Source organism: Sporothrix schenckii (assembly GCF_000961545.1).
Source record: "Sporothrix schenckii 1099-18 chromosome Unknown Cont43, whole genome shotgun sequence".
NCBI classification, from domain to species: Eukaryota; Fungi; Ascomycota; class Sordariomycetes; order Ophiostomatales; family Ophiostomataceae; genus Sporothrix; species Sporothrix schenckii.
Window position 1 is genome coordinate 1,568,994 of NW_015971144.1, and position 17,914 is coordinate 1,586,907.

General features: G+C 60.3%; 5 protein-coding genes across 5 annotated transcripts; 4 read left to right on the forward strand and 1 right to left on the reverse strand.

Annotated features, from left to right (window-relative positions):
• Positions 1-3,006: 3,006 nt before the first annotated feature.
• SPSK_02790 (uncharacterized protein) lies at positions 3,007-3,534 on the forward strand (the record flags this gene model as incomplete). The annotated part of the gene is made up of 1 exon (XM_016729655.1): positions 3,007-3,534. The coding sequence occupies one exon, from the start codon at positions 3,007-3,009 to the stop codon at positions 3,532-3,534; it is 528 nt and encodes a 175-aa protein (XP_016589243.1).
• Positions 3,535-4,678: 1,144 nt separating this feature from the next.
• SPSK_02724 (uncharacterized protein) lies at positions 4,679-5,458 on the forward strand (the record flags this gene model as incomplete). Its single annotated transcript, XM_016729591.1, has 2 exons — positions 4,679-5,153; positions 5,385-5,458. 2 exons carry the CDS (start codon positions 4,679-4,681, stop codon positions 5,456-5,458), a joined length of 549 nt encoding a protein of 182 aa, XP_016589244.1.
• A 496-nt stretch (positions 5,459-5,954) lies between these two features.
• On the forward strand, positions 5,955-6,431 carry SPSK_02809 (uncharacterized protein; the record flags this gene model as incomplete). The annotated part of the gene is made up of 1 exon (XM_016729673.1): positions 5,955-6,431. The coding sequence occupies one exon, from the start codon at positions 5,955-5,957 to the stop codon at positions 6,429-6,431; it is 477 nt and encodes a 158-aa protein (XP_016589245.1).
• Positions 6,432-7,904: 1,473 nt separating this feature from the next.
• SPSK_02354 (COMPASS component SWD3) lies at positions 7,905-9,809 on the forward strand (the record flags this gene model as incomplete). The annotated part of the gene is made up of 1 exon (XM_016729226.1): positions 7,905-9,809. One exon carries the CDS (start codon positions 7,905-7,907, stop codon positions 9,807-9,809), a length of 1,905 nt encoding a protein of 634 aa, XP_016589246.1.
• Positions 9,810-10,132: 323 nt separating this feature from the next.
• SPSK_02127 (E3 ubiquitin-protein ligase UBR1) lies at positions 10,133-17,638 on the reverse strand (the record flags this gene model as incomplete). Its single annotated transcript, XM_016729004.1, has 1 exon — positions 10,133-17,638. One exon carries the CDS (start codon positions 17,636-17,638, stop codon positions 10,133-10,135), a length of 7,506 nt encoding a protein of 2,501 aa, XP_016589247.1.
• Positions 17,639-17,914: the final 276 nt, after the last annotated feature.

Sequence of the window (17,914 nt, forward strand, 5' to 3'; positions counted from 1 at the left end):
ATGTATAATGTATCACGGCAGGAATTAAGACGACGCGAATATCGAATTTTACTGCGGCAATGCAGCCATGCAAGAACACAAAAGTCTCGGGTCGTGGTCGAGGGAACGGTCCTGGCTAAACAAGAGTGCCAAACTTTCGAGAACGTCAAGAAAAGACCAGACGGGCGATCGCGAGCGCGGGAAAACGACGAGAAGGACGGCAACAGGCGAGCGAAAAGCGACAGGACGCAAAGCGAACAGACGCAAAAGGGGGCTTGGTACGGATAACAAATCTGCCGGGAAACGGTTCTTCTGGTTTTGTGTGGCTCGCTGTAGCTCTAGCAGGCAGCGAGCGGCGTCATTCGAACAGGATCAGAAGAACATCAAACACAGCCGAGGCGAAGAAGCCGTGTGTGTGTCTCTCTCTCTCTCTGTGTGTGTCTGTCGCGCGGGTATATTTCGTAAAATGTCGTGGCGGTGCTGTCTCCTGGAACTGGACGGACGTTGGGCGACCAGTCTTTGGTATTAGTTTTTATTTGGTGTTTTATTTTCCTCGGAACGAGGTTGAAAAGGAGAAAAATAACAAAAACGAAATAACGAGGAAGAGCAGGGAAAAGGGGGGCTTGTGAAAGACAAGGCCAGATGCCCGATTTTGAGAAGCAAACGAAAAGGGCAACAGAAGAAAAATAGTAAGTAGCAAGAAAAAAGAAAAGAAAAAAAAGACAGAAAAGATGTAAACGATGACCAGAGGAGTCCACCACGCGGGAAACAAAAATTGGAGGTGCCAGAAAAGGGGACCAGATAGAGAGGGAAAGGGAGGAACAGTGTGACGGGGGGAGGCAAAGGAGAGACACGCCCATGTGCCTGGTTCTAGGGACGACGTGGGAAACGGACTGAAATGGACGAGAGAGAATAGGGGAGCGACGGACGGGGGGGGGGGGTCGCGTACGAATTATGGATACACCCAAAAGCCAAAAATCGAAAACGGAGAACGGCTGGCCCCATCCAACTGTCAAAGCTGGTGGAGTTGGGGCGGTGGACTCTGAAGCGGGCGTGTGTGGCAGAAGGACTGAAGGGCTGAAGGACGGATCTTGGCTTTGGTGTTTCTTTTCTCGCTCGGTGCGGTTTGCAACTGGATGGCTGGATGGATGGTCTAGGCAGGCGTGTGTCGTGTGTTTTACGGAGTACTTGCGTGCTGCTCGCTCCTGAAATGATTATGATATGATTTAATTGCGACCGGGGTGTCGCGCGGACATCGATAGTCGATTTCTGAGGGAAAAGCGCAAATTAACGGCTTTCTCTACGACGTGAAAAACGCGTCGCAGCACGTCGTCCCCCCAATGGGGACAGGACATGGGTTCCCAGGTGAAGAGCGAGAAGGGGTCCTGTTTCGTGAGTCGGGGGCCGGCGCGACGCTCGATTTGGGGTGAGAGATAAAACAGAATGGGGAAATACAACGAGAAACGGAAGTCGATGAAAAAGGGGGGACAATGGCGGCGGGAGCTGGAGGGCACCTCCAGCACTGGAGACTGGAATGACAGGGGATGGTTTTTGGTGTGGTGGAAAAGGTCCATAAATGGAATAAGACGAGACTTTCGAAAGCAATGATACAGTGTCGGCAGGCACAAAAATATCTGAATATCTGATAGATCGTCAGCATAGGCCGGCCATGCAAGGGAGACGGCCAGCAAAACAGGTGGTGAAAAGGCTGGCCCGTCGAAGGCGAGAATGGTGGGCCAAAGTGAGGTTCGCAAAAAGGAGAAAAAAGCTACGAGACAGAGAGGAAGCGGCGATGCCAGAAAAGGACGGAGACAATCAACATCAACACAAACATGGCATGCCACATCCGGAAGGAGCAATTCATACCACAGTAGGGGGCTCGACGGCAGAAGGAACGACAATGCTACGCTGTTGGGGATGGAAGGCGCGCGGGCGCGTGTCACAGGAGAAACGTCGTAGGATGTGAAGTTACAGTGGCAGGCGGGTGCAGCGGAGGGCAGCTGCTATTTGCACGGTTGGCAGGCGCGAGTTTCTCGCCCTTTCTTGGGAAAGAGCCAGAGAGACAGGTGAGGCACAAAGAGGAAAGAACGACCAAGGTTGCTTGGAGTTCGTCAAGCAGCAAGAGCGACTGAGCTGGACAACCCGAGAAAATAGGAAACCCGAAAACGTGAAAGTGAAAGTGACTGCAAGAGTTCGCTTGACTGCACTCTAACGTCGAAAAGAGCATCGGACGACCACATTCAAAAACCAAAAAGGGGCGCGCAAAAGGGACAGGGGTATGGGAAAGTGACCAGGGCCAGAGGCCAGGGGCCCCGACAGGGGTGGATAGCCCTAGCGTAGTGGGTCCTTTTTTCTTTTCTCTCCTTCATTGGGTTCTGGGTCGCTCTTGCCCAATCGCAACGGTGTACCTGCCGTGCGCTGGAGCTTGTCTCTTTTCAATATTTTGTATCACATATCGACTGAGTATTACAGCGTAGTGGCATCACTTTTAGGGTGGTGGGCTATTTCGACTGGATGCAGGTGATGGATGAGCTGTCGAATTGCATAGCGAAATTGCACTCGATGTTGAGAAATTGGGTACTTTTGGGTGACATATGCATGTTAAGATACAAAGGTACGAAGAAATGAGCTTGGCGCCTTATTTCTGGTACTTTTTTAAAAGACAGGAAAGAGCAACCGCGTGGTTCAGCGGCATTAACAGGTGACAGCCGTTTGCGCCTTCCAGGCTGTGTGGCATCCACCATTGCCTAGGAGCCTTTCTGTCGAGGAAGGAACGCGACGGTGTTCCAGGCAAGACCCAAAACAGGTCAATCTCCGTTTTCGAGGTCTTCTGTAAAGAGCATACATTAGGGGCGTTGTTGGCGCACCGTTGGAGCGTGGTCAGAGCATGGAGAGCAGGCCGGTGCGCTGTACGAAGCACATGTCTTGTACGATGTAAGTCGTAAAGACATGGTCATTCCTTGAAAGAAAACGACGAGGGTGAGACACGCGCGCTGCAGCGGGGATGTTGGAGGACATGTCGCGTTCATGGCCTGGTCGCTAGTGGAGGGACGTTGGAACCGATGGAGTCGTGGTCTGGCGAGGAGACTGATGATCGTTATTTCGCCACGGACATCCCAGACGTTTCTGAGGAGCAAGTTGGAGCATTTTGGAGTTGAGAAAGCGCGGGCCAGGACGCCCTACCCGTCGGTACTCACAATAGTCGTGTCTGGCAACGGAGAAAAAGGAGTCTCCAGAGGACGACAGTACGCTCAAACGGGTTACAGACGCGAGGGATGGGGATGGACATGGCCGTTGTTTGTCAGAACATGTCTCATTCAGAGAAGTCGTGCTCCTGCCAAAAGAAACTCATTTTGGGCAGAAGCGGACCGTGGTGTTCGTTGGTTCTTTCCTCGCCTCTCCGCTCTTTCCCTCGCGGTGCACTCTCCCTGGCGGGCGTCCGCCGGCAAGCACCCGCCGCCGCCCGCCTCTTTCCTCCCTTGCGTCCTCCAGAACAGAGAGCACGCGGATCAACGACACGACAACACCACCGTCAATAACGCACAAGCACTCTGATGTTGCCTTGGCCGCTTTCACTGGAAGGGATGACACGGGCCAATGAGAGCGTCCAACGGCTGTCTTGGCCGGAGCGTGCTGACCAGTGGCTCAGTGACCAAGAGGCCCGAGCCTTTTTTGTGGGGGTCTGGCTTTGTTTGGAGGATGATGCACGATGTACGGAAATATTACGAGTCCTACCCATAATGGACAGTACTGTGTATCATTGGCAGTTGGAAGCGACAGCAAAGACGCATCCCGGGAGCGTTCTCGTCACGGAAAGACCCAAATGATGGCGAGATACTTTGAGGATCGAGGTGGCATACGACGACTGAGGATGATCTCTGCCACGTCTTTTCCACAGCAGCAGGTTTTGGTTTTGTCCTGCTTCCCGTGTTTCTTGCTCCCTTTTTGCTCTGCTTTCTTTTTCCGTGGCAATTTCCTGTTTTCCCTTTTTCTTTTCTTTTCCGCTTCTTTCTTTCTTCTTTCATGTCTCACCTGGGCAAACGCCATCCTCTCGCTTCGTCACCGGTTTGATAACAGGAGCAGCGGTCCCCGCTGGCGTGCGTCGCACGCATGAAACTGTCCGGCCAGCCTCCTCCGATTCCCTCTCGCCCTCTCGTCCGTTCCTATTTTCGTCAAAGCCTGTTTCTAATTTTGTGTGCGAGGCCCTTCTAGAAACCAGACGCTTGCATACGAAGTAGGTACAGAGTAAATCGTACGACGTGCGGGAGTACTCGGACACACGCAATGTCCCCCCATCTCTTTTTCTTCACATGGAGACGCCAGCAGGACACGCGATGCGACAGCAAAGCCGCCCGATGTAGATGCAGACGTACGGGAGATTGCAGTGGGCAGTGGACACTGGACAAGACGTTGGACTCGACGATTGTTCTGCACTTTGTGTAAGTACGGGATATTCCATGTCGCGTACGTATCGTATGACATGTCACTTGAGTCGCACTGCAGGCTGCTGCACTTGTTGCCGTTGGAAATGAAATGCGCCAAAATGGGCCATTGTTGCAGCCAGCGGAGTACGGTGGACAGAGGACTTTGTCATACGACACAGCCGAACAAACACAGTTTGATGCTGTTTTGTCAAGATGTGAAAGACAACATTCTGCCGGCACAATCGGTGTCCTTGTCCCAAACACGCTCACCGGCCATGGACAACCTGCCCCTCGTCTTCTTTTCCCCTCCCTTCTCTGCCATCCCCGGGGTCTCTGGGCCAGACTTGTTATTTATGCGGTTCTGCCCCAGCGCATCAACCGCCGATAGCCCTGGTCCATCCCTTGCCTTCCAATCTTTCGACCACGTCGAATCTGCCGTTGAGCAGCCCCAACATGCGGTAAAGAAGAAGCAGCCAGCAGGTCAGGCCGATTTCCACAACGACTCGGTACACAACGACTCGGTAGTTCTTTGGTTCTTGGTGTCTAGCGAGAAGGCAATCTCTCCCTCTTGTCGTCTTTTTCTGGTCGCGTACATAGCCTATTCGCCAGATGGGCCTCTCGTCACAGTAACGGCAAAAAATGGGGACCATGATCGCAGTCGATCTGGTTCGAGGAAACGTCAGCCACACCCAAAAGCACTCAACGCACAGGGTCCAGCCTCTTTTGCTCTCTGTGACGACGGGTGCAAAGGTAGGCCTTGCCCAGGGCCAGTGTGCTTCCAAGTGTGGCGACTACGCATGTCGTATATGATGGCGTTCGATATCAAGTGCCGTACCAGAAATGAGTGCAAGTGGGAGGTGCTAAGAGAAGGAGGGATACAGAGTATGTCGAGTTGTCTCAGCGGATTCGTACGGAGCAATACTCCGTACTGTACAACAGACGATGTTCCACACATGAAAGTACGTTAGCTTCCTCGTGTAGGTAGGGAGCATCCGTATCGGACGTCGATCGTTTACCGGATGCCGGGCGTGGTGCCCGCTTTGTCACTGGATTAGAAAAGGAAACCTATCCTGCAATACCATGTACATTTTACGAGTATGTACGCTGTGCGTTAGCTGTGGTTAGTGTTTAGTGCCAGCGCGCATGTTGAAAAAGTGCGCTTGTGTTGGACTTGCATGGACGATCAGCAGCCAACGGTGAGCCAAGGAGCAATACGATTGAGAGAAAGGGAGGTTGTAAGGAAAGAAGACTGGGAGAGGAGAATACTGCAAACACACACAAAAAAAAAAACTGACAGTCCAAGCGTGCCCACAACCGTCTCTCGCATGGTCAGGGAACGTGCGACAGACTGCGACCTACAGCGATTGGGTCATGAATGGCCAACGTTTAAAACGATCGTTGCCACAGATGTTAGGCAGAAAGACGGGGATATCAATGCTCAATGCTCCATGCCAGGATTGTTGTGTTATACCAATATACGGAGCATGTCGTACACGGCGATGGGCAAATACAGTTGCTGTCTTCTCTCGCATCCTCGCTGCGCTCGACCGCATGTCCGATGCAGACAATGAAGATGCACTGTCCATCAACGGTGCGCATGCTCATGCGTGTGCACAGATCGTTGCTCTGCATGCGGTGTTCTCCATGCGGTGTTCCATGCACTGCAACTCGTCCGACAAAATGCTTGTGGCCATCTCCCTTTACGGTCTGTACGGTCCGTCTATATCGTCCTCGCACCCTTCATCAGCGTCGTACTTGGTGGCAGCATTGAGAAATGCCACGCCGGCACGTGGACCGGCGCTGGTCGGTGTCAACAGGCAAGTCGATCGCATCGTGGGACGTCGCGAAACTGGATGCAGCCACGACGATGATGCTCGAACGCCTTTGAGAATCCGACTTTGGCCATGGACGGTTGCGTGTCGAACGTCGAACGTCGAACGGCAGAACGTCAGGCCTCGTGATCTCCAGAAGAGACGCGAGCGCCCAACCGTGGAAAAGAACGGACGGACGGGTCAGACCAGACGATAAACGAGGAGAAACACATTTAGCCAGCCAAGAACCAGAAAACTGGCGAAACTGGTCCATCTCAAGGCGGATGTCGTACGTCGTAGGTCGTACATTGTACGTCGTCCTGTTCCCCGTCCTGTCGATGCACGCCATGACGTCTGTGCCGCCCAAGCACAGGTCAGCAAGAGAAGAGCAAACGAGTTGGCGGTTGTGCGACATGCAATATGGAGATGGAAAGCTGGGAATGATGGATGCTGCCAGACACGATACATCTGCCCTCTCTCTCCCCTCTTCTCGCAGCTGCCCGTGCGCAGCATGCAAAAGAAGCGGTCCAAAAACGCCCCGAGAGCCCTCAGACGTCGGATTTGCACGTCGTGTGTTGCTTGTTGCCTTTCCGGCTCTACCGGTTCACACCCTTTTGTGTCCTCATTTTTCTTTCCTTTCTTCTCGGCTGTCTCGCTTGATCGTTTGCCTCTTTGCTACCCAGGCGTTCTGTGTATTTAGTCCTCCACGCTGATTGTACATCATGGCTTTTTCCAGGTCGTATTCAAACGCCACAGTCAAGCAAAATGGACCTCTCGAGTTCCCTGGCCCGCCCGTACTCCGGGAGTCTCGTGTAAAGCATCGCACATGTCGTGGTTCTGTCGTATGGGCATATGTCACTGTGCTGAATGGACAATGGAGTTCACCTGCCGCAAAGTCTCATGTAACGAAAGTATCACTTCATTAGCAGAGCTGTACAACTCGTGCCAATAATTGGAAATCGCTTCGCCTACAAATCGTCAAGACAGGGAAACTCGTCGCGTGCGTAGGAGATAAAACAAGATCCTCAGTCCTGGTTTCTGAGCAACGATCCGTCACGACAGCACCAGTCACCGGCGCCACAGTGCCACGCTTCTGGACTGAAAGACTAAGGCGGTAAGGGGCGTATAGAGTAGAGTATGAAGGGCCTTCTCACAGTTTCCATAACATTTTCCTTAAACATGATGAGCCAAATATGTTGACTATATGAATTTGAATAAAATATAATAAAAAAATTAAATTAAACGATATGGACGTTCTTTTATCCCGAAAACTCAACACAAGCAATACAGTTTATTGCCAAACAAAAAGCAACGAACGTTAACGCAACAAACGTAAAACTAAACTGGAAACAATACCGAACGACGCAAGTCATAAATAATCATCATAATTCAGTCGGAATGAATCGTTGTTTGTCACTTGGACATGGTCACGTGCCACGCGACCGTGACCCCACAATTTGGGTGGACTTATGGAAACGACGTCAAGTCTCGATGGGAAGGAGCAAACGCGCCTGCGCGCCTGACTGCGCACCCAAAACAGGAGACACTTTCGGCCCACCGCTTCGACGACGACAAACACCACCATCACTGGTGACCTGACGACCTCTCGCACGACCTCTCGCGCGACCTCACACGCCACCTCACACGCTACCCTTCCATTGGTATCCCTAGCACGCGACAGCCGACGACAATGGCCCCGGTGGCAGTCGCGGCGGCGGCGGTTCCCCCGGCAGCAAGGCGTCGCAAGGCGAAAGAAAGGGGTGAGACGACACAGACACAGTCGCAGATGCAGCCCGACAAGCTGTCGATACGCGGACCGAAGCAGCAGACGCCCAAGCGAAGCCAGCGAAGCCAGCGAGGCCAGCGAAGCCAGCGACGGCAGTCGACCGACTCGCCGTCGGCGCAGCTCGCAGGGGCCATCTCCCACCGTCGAGACGACGACGACGACAACGACGACGACGACGATGACGACGACGGCATGCACTCTCCACGGCGAGAACGCACACGGCGTGGGCCGAGCATGTCGCGGTCACGATCTCGCTCCCGATCGCGGTCGCCGAGACGGAGGCGCTCTTCGTCTGCGTCCGGCTCGGAGGCGTCACGCCCACACTCTCGCGCACACGCCCATTCCCACTCGCTCTCCCCGCGGAGCCGCTCTCCTTCTCGCTCTCCTTCTCATTCGCATTCGCGCGCGCGTGCGCGCGCTCGCTCCGACTCGCGCTCTCGCTCCAGCTCGCCGCGGCGGACAAACATAAACGGGTCGCGCAGGCCTGCCAACGACGACATGCACACGCACACGCACACGCATGCGCACGCGCACCGCTGCCGCCGACGCCGCTGTTCCGCGTCGCCGCGCCCCCGCTACCGGCGCGTCCTCGCCATGCGCGGCCACAGCGGCCCCATTGCCCAGGTGCGCATCTCGCCCGACGGGCGCTGGATCGCGTCGGCGTCGGCGGACGGCACCGCGCGCATCTGGGACGCCGCGACGGGGGCGCACATGACGACGCTCGTGGGCCACGTGGCGGGGCTGTCGTGCCTGGCGTGGAGCCCGGACTCGAACACGCTGGCGACGGGCGCCGACGACAAGGCCATCCGGCTGTGGGACCGCGTGACGGCCGAGCCGGCGCACGCCGTCGGGGAGGCGGGGGGCACAGGGAACGAGGAGACGGGCGGCGACGACGGGGCAGACGGGGCAAATGAGGCAGACGAGGCAGACGCAGCTGGGGGGGAGACGCGGGTGGCGGTGCCGTCGGCGGCGGCGCTGGCGGTGCGGTTTGCGCGGCGGCAGCTGCGCGAAGGCATCAACGGCACCAACGGCAACGGGGCGGCGAGCAGCGGCGGGGCGCGGGGCACGCGTCTGCCGCTGCTGGGCCACCACAACTACGTGTACTGCCTGGCGTTCTCGCCCAAGGGCAACATTTTGGCTAGCGGCAGCTACGACGAGGCCGTCTTTCTGTGGGACGTGCGGGCCGGGCGGCTGATGCGCAGCCTGCCGGCGCACAGTGACCCCGTCAGCGGCATCGACTTTTGCTGCGACGGCACGCTCGTCGTCAGCTGCTCGACCGACGGCCTGATCCGCATCTGGGACACGGGCACCGGCCAGTGCCTGCGCACGCTGCTGCTGCTCAACGAGGACAACCCGGCCGTCACCAACGTCTGCTTCTCGCCCAACGGCCGCTTCGTGCTGGCCTTCAACCTCGACTCGTGCATCCGCCTCTGGGACTACATCGCCCAGCCGAGCACCGTCAAGAAGACGTACCAGGGCCACCTCAACAAGCGCTTCTCCATTGGCGGCTGCTTTGGCCGCCTGGCCGACAAGCCGGGCGCCGCCAAGAAGCACAGGCCCTTTGTCGCCGCCGCCAGCGAGGACGGCGACGTCGTGCTCTGGGACGTCGGCTCCAAGGCCGTCGTGCAGCGTCTGCGCGGCGCCCACCGCGACGGCGTCGTCTTCTGGGTCGATGTCTGCGGCGCGACCATGGTCAGCTGTGGCCAGGACGGCTGGATCAACGTGTATCGGCATACAGAGAAGGGGGCGGCAAAGGCAGAGGCAGAGGCAGACGATCATGGTGGAGAGACGGTCAAGACGAGGGACTGATATCCAAATAAGAAAGCACGCAACGGGACAAGGAGAATGCGTTCTGGACAATGTTCAAAGAATGGGGTCTAATATATAGTTTCGTGTCGTGTCCAGCAAAAAGAAATATAAATAAGGACAGGCGTTAAAAGTGAAAAGGAATAAGACAGTCTAGTGCGACCAGAACTATGGACGACTGGCTTCCCGGTGATGATGTTGATAAAGATAAAAAAAAAAGACAAAGACAAGAAAACGGCAAAACAATAAGCCCAAAAAGTCAACAAAAAAGACCAACGTCAATAGCCAAGTAGCAAACCAACGCAAAAGCCAACAACCTCATATCCTCATATCGTCTCCCATCCGCCATTGTTAATGTCCATCTCCAGCTTCCGGCTGATGAAGCTCGGCACGCCGTGGCTCAGCCACACGGCCCGCAGCATCGCATCGTAGCGCCGCTGGTTCAGCTGCAGCGGCCGTCCGTGGCGGAAGCCCAGGTCCACCTCGCCGTACTTGTCAATGTACGGCGCGTACCCGTACGAACCAGACATGCGGTGCAGGTAGTAGATGCAGCACTTGCGGATGTTGAGAAACAGGCCCATGTTGCGCTGGCACCGCCGCATGTGCTGCTGCGCGCCCCCGATCCGCCGCCGCGCATGCGTCCGCCCGATCCGCTCTTCGCGGAGGCAGCAGATAGCCTGCCCGCAAAACACCTCGCCGCACAGCAGGCAGATCATCGGGTCCGACACGTCCTTGCCCGTCGTCGGGCACCGCGCCCGCGTGCACTCGTCCAGCAGCTGCTCAAAGTTGTGCGGCAGGCCCACCAGCTCGTAGATGCCCGGGTGGCTGAGGAGCGCCGACGACGGCGTCGACGGTGTCGACGGTGTCGACGAGGGCGCCGCCGAGGACCCCACCTCCGTATCCGGTCCTGTCCACGTCGTCGGCATGTCCGTCGACACGGTCGGTGTCGCCGTCCAGCTGGCATGGCCCGCCAGTTCGCTGCCGCTGCCACTGCCGCTGCCGCTGCCGCTGCCAGCGTCACCGGCCGTAATGTTGGCCGTCGCGCTGGCAATGTCCGCGTCCGTCGTGTGCACCGACGTGTTGGCCGCCGCACGGGCCGTCTTCTTGCCCCATGTGTGTGTGTAGTAGTGGTGCACCCAGCCATTCACAAGCTGCGGCGTCGAGGCCGGCCACCCGGCCGCCGCTGCGCGGTCGGTCACCAGCGCCGCGCACATGTCGTCAAACGACGGCAGCTTCAGCGCCTCGCTGAGCCGCTCGAGCTCCGACAGCTCGGGCGCCGGCGACACGTGCGTGTTGAAGTCGACGCCCGCGTGCGCGTACAGGAGCACCACCGACTTGCGCAGAAACACGAGCGCATACCGCCGGACAAACTGGTAGTAGCCCTCCAGCGTGTTGACGCCCTCCTGGTCGAACCCGCGGTTCGCCCCCAGCGCGTCCGTCGCCAGCAGCGAGGCGTCCAGCACCGCGCTCGGCCGCCGGTGCGTCGTGCGCGCGCCCAGGTCCATGTGCGCGATGCTGATGCAGAACTGCGCAAACGTCTCGCGGGCCGGGTCGCTGTTGCCACCGCCGCCGCCGCCGCCGACAGCGCTCGTGCGGTTCATGAGCTCGCTGATCCACGCCGACACCGGAATGTTGCGCCCCATGTGGTACACCACCTTGACCAGCTCCGCCAGGTAGCACAGACGCAGCACGTGGGCCAGCTCCAAGTCGAGCGCCGGCACCATGCCGAACGCGCTCTCGCAGAGGAAAATAAACGGGTCGCGCCCCAGCAGCGGGCCGTACTGGTGCGTCGGCGCCGCCGTCGTTTCGGTTTCCTGGTCAAAGTACATGGCCACAAACAGCTGCACGTGCTGCCGCTCGGCGTCGCGCCGGTACTCGCGATCGATGCGGTTGTCGCCGCCGTGCCGCTGCGCGCCAATCGCAATGTACGACGTCACCGTCTCGCAGAGGATGCGCAGGTGCGTCAGCGACTGCTCGGGTATCTTGGACAGCAGCGTCATGCCGTACTCGGCGTCCGTCCCGCGCTGCTGGATCTCCGCCGCCGAAATCGAGTAGCCCACCGCCTGTGCGAGCGTGTCGCTGCCGTAGATCTCGTTACGACCGCGTCCGTTGTCGGCCATCGGCAGCAACGGCAGCATCGGCAGGTCGTTGGTGCGCAGCGTCCGTTTGAGACGCCGGTACGCCGAGACAAGGTCGCGCACCACATTCGCGGGCTCGGGCTGCGCCTGGCCGCGCGCGCCACTGCTCGTGGACGCGGCGCCTGGCGCACCGCCCGCACCGCCCGCACCGCCCGCACCACCAGCACCTCCGCCCACCCCGGCCACGCCAGCAGCAGCAGCAGCAGCAGCAGCGGCGGCGGCGGCGGCCCCGGCCATCGCAGCTGGGAGCGGCGGCCAGCCCAGCGACGTGCCCGGTCCCGGGGGGTAGTGCGGGCTTGGGGGGAGGCGCTCCCAGGCTTCGTAGACGAGCTGCGACGCCTTGTCGGAGACGCTCGTGAGCATGGACGCGCCAATGTACTGCCGCTGGGTGGTCAGCACCGTGTCGGGCGGCCGCGCGGCGCTCAGCACGTAGTGCGCCGGGCCGGCCATCTGGCGGTCGAGGAACGGCGCAAAGGGCGTGGCGGCGACGAGGGCGCCCGGGTACGACTCTTCCTTGCCCTTCCAGACAATGGGCAGGAACGCATTGCCGAGCGCCTTGCACAGCGGGCAGACAAACTCGAGGCGGTCCGTGTCTTCGGGGTGGTGCCGTGCGATTTGCTGGTTGTGCCGACGGAGGGTCGCCTCAAAGTACGCCTCGAAGCAGTGGTGGTGCATGATGTGGCCGCAGCCGACCGACAGGACGCCCGGCTGGCAGTTCTTGGACGGAAAGCCCTTTCCAATCACCTGCCGCTCCGACTCAAACGGCGCGCCGTCCGCGCCCACCTTGACGACCGTCTGCCGGTTCTCGTGCGCCACGCCAAACGGCCGGATGCTCTCGGCGGACCGGTCGAGATTCTTGGGTGTCGACGCGGCCTCGCGCACAAAGTCCGGGTCCTGCAGGTCCGTTTGGCGCAGGATGAGGCTCTCGGTGAAAAAGGCAAACGATCCGTACAGACGCCGGTCATCCGTATCCTCTTGGCACAGGATGCATGTGCCGCTCGGGTACTTCCAGAGCTTCTTCTGCGCCTCGGGCGCGGTGGCAGCGGACGCGTTCATCTCCTCGTCCTCGTCTTCGTCGCCGTCGTCCACGATGCCCCAGTCAATGTCGCCCTGGTTGGCCAGGAAGCTCTTTTGCTGCTCCTGGAACTGGGCCATGACGCGTGCCTGGCGGTCCATGGCCGCGCGCTTCTTGCGCTCGCGCTCCTCGTCGGCGTCGCTGCTATTGTACGCCGGCGAGGCGGTGCTGATGCGGTCGACGGAGACGCCGAGGCGCGCGTACGCCGACGCAAAGTCGGCCGGGCGCTTCTGGCGCATGCGCTTCAGGATGAGCGTGATCTTGGGGTGGCACGCCTTGAACTCGTCCTTGGTCGACATCTTGTCGAGCAGCGCCACGATCGTCTTGGCCTCGGGCGACTCGGGCAAAAAGTTGCTGCGGGCCTGCTGGTTCAGGGCGTAGCGGATAAAGGACGCGCCGTCCTCGCCGCTGCCGGGGTCGCCCTGGCCGCCCTGGCCGGCCTGGGCGGCGCCGCCGGCTCCAGACGTCTTGTCCTCGGCAATGGCAATGAGCACCAGGTGCAGGACGACCTGCAAGAACGTCTCGATGCGCGTTAGGGGAACGGTGGGCGTCAGCTTCTGGGCCACGAGCGGGTAGAGCAGCGAGTAGTAGATGAGCTGCGCAAAGACGCCGGTGCGCGTAAAGTCGGCCAGGCCGGCAAAGGCGCCCGTCGTGATGGCCTGCAGCTTGGGCTCGTAGACGATGGACTCGGCCGGCTGCCCCATCTTCTTGGCCATCCACTTGCGGTAGGCCGTCTCGGACTCCTCGCGCTGGTTCTTGTTGTAGTGCGCGCTGTAGGGGTCGACCTCCTCAATGTACTGCGCGTCGAGCTCAAAGGTGCCGACGTCCGTGTTGCCGTCGGGCGACTTGAAGGTGGCCATCTGCTCGAGCACGTCCTGGAAGTTCTCCTGCTCCTGGAAGCGGTCGGGCAGCTTGTTGCAAATATCCGTGTAGGACAGCGGCTTGAAACACAGGACGTGGACGATGTCGCGGCGCAGGGCCAGCAGCTGCGTGGCGGCGTCGTCGTGCGCGTCGACGAGGGACGTGCGGTCGCTCACCAGCACGATGAGCAGGTGGATCATGTCCTCGACGACGTCGAGGTGCTGCGCGTCGTCCTGGGCCTCGGCCTTTTGCTCAAAGATGCCCTTGACCCAGCGCTCCATGCCGAAGCGGTCGATGATGGACACGAGCACGCGGCTCGGGTTGCACACGACGAGGGCCGTCTGCAGCAAGAAGATGTCGCGGTGGTGGGCGACGTCCCGCTGGCTGACGCCGCGGTAGGTGCCGGCCTGGTGGCGCAGGCTGATGCCGTTGCGCACCCACATGCCGGCCTTCATCTGGGCGAGCCAGGCGCAGACGCGCAACGGGTAGTCGAAGGCGGCCATCAGGTAGTCCTCGGGGCCCAGGCTGGCGCGGCGCGGCATCATCTTGCGCCCCATGGAGCGCGGCTGGACCTTGAGCTCGTGGGTGGTGAAGCTGAGGTAGCGGCGCAGGCTCTCGAGCGACAGCGACTTGCCGCACTCGATGAGCCAGGAGAGGGTGTAGTGCAGCGCGTGGTGGAAGCTGATGGGCTGCTCCTCGACGACAAAGCGCACGACGTCGTAAAAGGCCGCGGGGCGGTCAAACTCAAAGTCGGACAGGACGCGGAACTGGACCTCGTCGCGGTTCTCGGCCTGGCTGAAGCGCTGGCGCTCGGCGCCGATGGAGTTGAGAATGACCGTCTTGGCCGTGTAGCGGATGGCGCGGGCCAGGTGGCCGATGTCGGGGCCCTCCAGGTTGCGGTAGGCGTCGGAGAACTGGCGGCACAGGCGGTTGATTTCGCGCGTGATGAGCGAGGCACTGATCCACGTGCCGGTCTCGTACTCAACGTGCTCGCCGATGGCGCGCGTGTTGGGGCAGATGCCCTGGTGCAGCTTGACGAGGTCGAGGAACTGCATCATATACCGGTCCTCGGTGCGCAGGCACTTCTGGACATGGGGCGAGCTGAAGAGGTACTTGAGGTCGACGAAGAAGTGATACATCCGCCGGTTGGTGACCGAGCCCGAGTCAAACGCGAGGACGGCGCTCGACGACACGTCCCAGGGGTGGCCGACCTGCCGCGTCGTCAAGAAGGTGTACAAAATGGCCATGAGGCTGGTCAGGAAGTTGCCGCGCTCGACAATCTCGGTCGTGATGGAGGGCGTCGTCAGCATCTGCAGCGAAATGTTGATGATGGAGTGGTCGGGCTCGCGGTCGCCGATCAGATACAGCTGGGCCAGGGTGGTGTAGAGGCCGGCAAAGCGCAGGCCGAGGACGCGCTTGAACTCGGGGATCGTGACGACGGTGGAGATGTAGAGCGACCGCAGGTCGTTGCGGACCTTCTTCCACATGCGCAGGTCAAACAAGATCAGCCAGTCGAGGCGCACGCGCTGGAACAGGTCCTCCGCCGGGGGCACGCCTTCGACCTCCATGTAGTCGGGCGGGACGCCGAGCCAGTAGCGGCCGGGGTTCGGGGGCTCGGCCCGGTCGGACAGGATGTTGCCGGGTGTTTTTGGGATGTCGAGGCCGGACTTGGAGTACGCAGTCGGGGCAATCAGCGGCTCGGCCGTGTCCGAGTCGGAGGGTGTCACATCGCGGTCACGGTGGCTGCGGCGCGAGGCTGCTGCTGCGCCTGCTGCTGCGCCGCTTCTTGATGATGCCGAGCCTGGTGCGTCGGCATTGTGCGGCGCGGACCCCCGACGTGATCGTGACGATGTTGTCCGAGAATGTGAGGGGTGTGCTGGCGGTGGGGGAGGGGGAGGAGGAGGTGGTGGTGGTGGTACTGATGCACGCGGGTGTGCCGTGCCAGACATGGCAGCCTCGCCTTCGTCCAGCTGGTCTTCGGCCGGCTGCCAGGCGCTGCCTTCCATGATCATGTCGCTGTCCTCCTCAGTTCCTCTAACAGGAGCAGCATCGTCGTTTGCGGCGGCCGATGGGCCTTCGCCGGCCTCGTTGGCCACGCGCTCGGTCTGCGCGCCCTCGTCGCGCCCCGTCTCTGCGCCTGTCGCCGTCGCCGTCGCCGTCGCCGTCGCCGCCGGCGGCTCGTTGGGCTGCACATCAATCATCATCATGTCGTCGTCGTTCTCGTCGTCGACGGTGATTTCGCCCGTCACGATGCCCATGATAGCGGCACCGACCGCCGCCCGGTGGGCTTCGTTGTTGATGGTGTCGCTGACCAGGTCGCCGTTGTCGTAGTCGTCGTCCTCTTCCTCCTCGTCGTCGTCCTCGTCGAGGGCGTCAATGAAGCCGTCCATATCGTCGTCAAAATCGTCGTCGTCGTCGTCGTCGCCGCCACCGCCGCCGCCGCGGCCATCGCGGCCTTGTAGGGCATCGAGGACAGCCTGTTGAGCGGCGCGGCGCATGCGGAGCAGTTCGATCTCGTGGGCGAGCACGGGGTTGGACTCGGGGTCCTGTGTCAGCAGCTCTTCGTCGTCGATGCCGTTGGCGCCGACAATGGCGTGGGTGGCCGGGCTTCCCTTGCGCCACGGCCGCAGGAGCTCCTCGCAGACGACGCGGCGCAGGATGTCGTGGTCGTTGCCGACACTGCAGCCGGAAATGTCGCCCAGCCATTCGATAATGGAGCCGCACATTTGCTCGCGGAAGGTGTCGCGCGACGACCGGATGGTGACGGTGACCTTGATGTCCTCGAGGATGCGGGCGGCGTTCAGCAGCTCCTCGATGCTCTCGGAGTGCATGAGCAGGCTGCGGCCAATCTCGTCTGTTTCGTAGGCGCGTTTGAGGCCCTCCGGCAGCGTGGTGTGGCAGGCGCGGGCGACTTGGTGCATGACATCCGTGACGGTGTGCTTCTCGTCATTCCACAGCAGCACGGCAAACTCGTTGGGCTGGGTGTCGTCCGCGCCGTCGCCGGGGCCGTAGGCGCCCGACAGACGCGACATGCGCTCGTCCTGCTGGATGGACACGAGCGTCTTGGTCTGGCGCAGCTGCTCCGGCGAGCACGACACGACGTCGCACATAAAGTCCAGGGCGCGGCCAATGGTCATGCGGATGCTCGCCTCGAGCTCGGGCGGCGTCCCGGCGGGCGCCTTGCCCTTGTCCTTGCCGGCGCTGCCGCCGGCATGTGTGTGGCCGGCGTGGCCGGCGTGACCGGCGTGCTCTCCGTGGGGATCGGTGGTCTCGGTCCAGGCGGAGTGAATGGTGCAAAACATGGGCGTCTTCCAGGCCTCCGGGTCCCCGCAGTCGCAGCAACCACTATTGCCAGGCGAAACACTGATGCGGACCATGTGGCCTCGGTGGTCGGTGGACTCGAAGCAGCGGCTGCAGAGACAGCACGTGTCGTCGGTGCCGCACGTTTTGCACGAGTAGGTGGCCTCACCCGGGCGGAAGATGTGGCCGCAGGCGTGGCCGCGGGCGGCTTCGGTGTACTCGGCGCCGTTGACGGCCCCCTGGGCCTCACGCAGCTTCAGAGTACCGCCTCGCACGGGCCCGCCGGCGGTGGGGAAGAAGAGGTTCATGTACTCCTCGCGGCCGTTGGCCATGCACCAGAAGAGGCTGCCAAGCAGCTGCTGCTCGGCGGCCTCGCTGTAGCGGTTCCCATGCTGGGTGTTTAGGTCCCGGAGAAACTCGCAGAGCTGCCGCTCCTGGGTTGAGATAGGGGCGGCCATGGCCGCGTGCAGTTGGCAGTTGTCGAAATAAAGGATGCCGCAGAAGACTCGGAGGTGAGAGAGAAAAGGAGGAGGTGGAGAAGGAGGAGGAGGTGTTGGAGCGAAGCGGCGTCGTTCCTCAGGCCCGGCGACGTTGTGTCATGGGCACAGGGAACGACGGGTGTATGCGTATATGGTAGGCTAGGCAATCTGGTGCAGGTTGTTGGTTGCTGGTTGTGGCTGAAGCTGAAGCTGAAGCTGTTTTGGCCGTCTCGAGAATGGTGGGAAAAACGGTGG